Consider the following 2680-nt stretch of genomic DNA (forward strand, 5'->3'; position numbering starts at 1 on the left):
ATATATTTTACATAATTATCCAGATGTCTGTCCTTCATTTTCTTGAGAATCATCTTCAATGCTCAGACGTATCACGAGAAATATTTGAACGACATCGAACATGACAATGTATATGTTACTTCGTACTTTCGGAAAATCGATGCAAGACGGAAGGCTCGCGATAGTCTGACCCTGCTGCCCCTAAAGAAAATCGAGAGATTGAAATTCGTGGATCCATACAGCTTGCGACCGGGCCAAGTCGAGCGGGTGCATCTGGCAGGACAAACGGTGAGGTTGATCCTCGAGATGATCAGCGTAACGACGTTTATATTGATAGACAGACTTTTCTTTGAAGCACTCGATTTAATCAGAAGACACTCCTACATGGAATATATTCAGGTTTGAGATTTGGAAAGCGATCGATCAATAATTCTTGTTACTTCTAGTTAGATTTGAGTTTAAGCTCAAGATTCAAAACATCTCTACATATATTCCAAATTCAAGTTTTTATCCTCTTTTATTTGTAAAAGTTTTTAAAAAAGCTAACTTTAACAAAAGATTAATTTATTTAAATATAATACAAAAAAAAGAGGAAATCTACGACGAACACGTAATCAGGAAAGTTTTCAGTAATAATAATAAACAACTAGCATGCGAAACTGGCTGAATCTAAGATTTTCGCTCGATTTTCCTTAAAGCGTTTATGTAATTTAATTATTTATTCTTTCTTTACAACTATAACTAGAATTTTTTCTAGGCGGGTCACCACGACTTGACCTTGGAGATTCGCGGTATTGGAATGATAGCTTCTCTGATACGTAGCGTTATCCGCGGATTCAACGTGAAGAGGCGAATAAAGACCGTGGTGTCCAACAGCGCGTGTCTACCAAAAGCCAGTAAAATACCGAATTACATAATCTTCAAGATCTATTCGCTCTATCTGGCTATTTGGATGTTGTTGTTCACCACCGCTTATACGCAACGACTGCGACGCGTAATCTGCTCGTTCTTCTACAGGAAACGCGAGAAGAGGCGTGTATTGTATCTTTATAATGAGAGCCTGAGACGCAGACTTGGTCACGCCAGGTAGAAAAGAGATTAATATCTCACGGTTAAATTCGCAGATTCTACAAGTATTTGTTTTGAGTTCTCTATAACTATTTCGAGAAACACAATTTTGCTGAAGTATGTAAAAATTTAGATAGATCTGAAAATAATTTTTTCGTTAAAATAATTATGTAAGGTTCAAGCATGACGAGCAATGCTACAAAAAAGTAAAGTAGTCTAGCAATCAGTTTGATTATAGTCCCAGCAAACGAGAATGGATTGAAATGAATTGAAACAAATTTAGATTTTCAGAAAAATTGTTGATTCATGAATGTTAAAATGAATACTTTTCAATCCTAAATGCATTTCTATTTATTTATAGAAATTGGAACATATCTCTATGCCTTTCAATCTAAAAATAATATTAGTTTTTTCTGTGCATTGTGAATACTGTTCAATTCAAAATTTTGAATAGGAAATGCAGTTTTTCAATCCAATTGCATCTAATTGAATCCAATTGAATTCAATTAAATTAAAAAAAAAATATTCGTTATTTAAAATACGCATTCGGATAGAAAAAAATTTCAATTTATTTTAATCCATTCTCATTTGCTGGAATACAATGTACGATTATTACATAAATATTTTAATTTGTATGATCTAGCTATTTTAAAGTACTTCAACCATTATTTTCCGTGCTTGTATCTTATCTGGGAATCTTCTCTATGAATAACAGATTCAATTCTCTTTTTACATCGAATCACGTATACAACTTCGAACACTATTTATTTGATGAGGATAAAATAGCGAATTTTACGAACAATCAATAGTGCTCGAATTAGTCATGAAACAAAATTTGGAATCGACAAATGTTCAATTCTTCGCATATCGATTTTCATATCTCATTTTCGATATCAAGATTCATGCGAGCCAGGGTCAAGACTTTAGTCAGAACTCATCGACTAGAATACGACATAGATCCCTGGATCGCCCTGAGAACGCAGTGGCCAAAACTCTGCGGTTGGTTGGTGATCTTCACCTGGGCACGTCACAAGTGCCTCATCTGCGGCGAAGTGGAACCGAAGAAAGGTCCGCAATTCCATAGATGTACGACACCCGGATGTCCCTTCGTTCATTGTCCCGAGTGCTGGGACGATGTCGGTAGAATTTGCTATGCCTGCGCGGACATTGGCGAGACGGACGACGACACGGATGAGTTCGACACTCTTGAAATAAAATAAAAGGGGAATCGATATATGCGAGTTTTTCGCTCGATTCACGATCTGTTATGTCCACTAATATTATATATATCAGATTTATATAACGCATTTTTTAATTTACAAAAGAAGTTACATGACGGAAATAACTAATTCATATTTAGAATTTTACTATTATTTACAATTATTTCTAAAAATTGAAATCTAATTTTACTAGTTCGATTTCCTGTACTCTGTATAGATAATGTTTTTTTAATAAAATATACATAACAAGATATATAATTTGAACCTGATTTATTTGATAATATCCATTTTTAATAATAATAATGTATTATCAAAAGTTAGTATTATTGAAAATTTATCTCTCTAAAAATGTATATTGTAAATGATAATGTATTATATATATAATATATTTAGTTATATTTACATCTATCAAT

The 2680-nt window shown here is 33.4% G+C and overlaps 1 protein-coding gene across 1 annotated transcript in view; it reads left to right on the plus strand.

Moving 5' to 3' along the window:
• The window catches only part of LOC108692972 (DC-STAMP domain-containing protein 1-like), a 6967-nt gene extending 4683 nt beyond the window's left edge, over window positions 1-2284 (plus strand). The window contains exons 6-8 of the mRNA XM_018201568.1: window positions 24-378; window positions 737-1065; window positions 1946-2284. Coding sequence (XP_018057057.1) covers window positions 24-378; window positions 737-1065; window positions 1946-2267 — 1006 coding nt within the window. The 3' untranslated portion in view covers window positions 2268-2284. The remainder of the gene's footprint in view (window positions 1-23; window positions 379-736; window positions 1066-1945) is intronic.
• Window positions 2285-2680: the final 396 nt, after the last annotated feature.

The sequence above is a fragment of the Atta colombica genome, unplaced genomic scaffold (assembly GCF_001594045.1).
Source record: "Atta colombica isolate Treedump-2 unplaced genomic scaffold, Acol1.0 scaffold83, whole genome shotgun sequence".
NCBI lineage: Eukaryota > Metazoa > Arthropoda > Insecta > Hymenoptera > Formicidae > Atta > Atta colombica.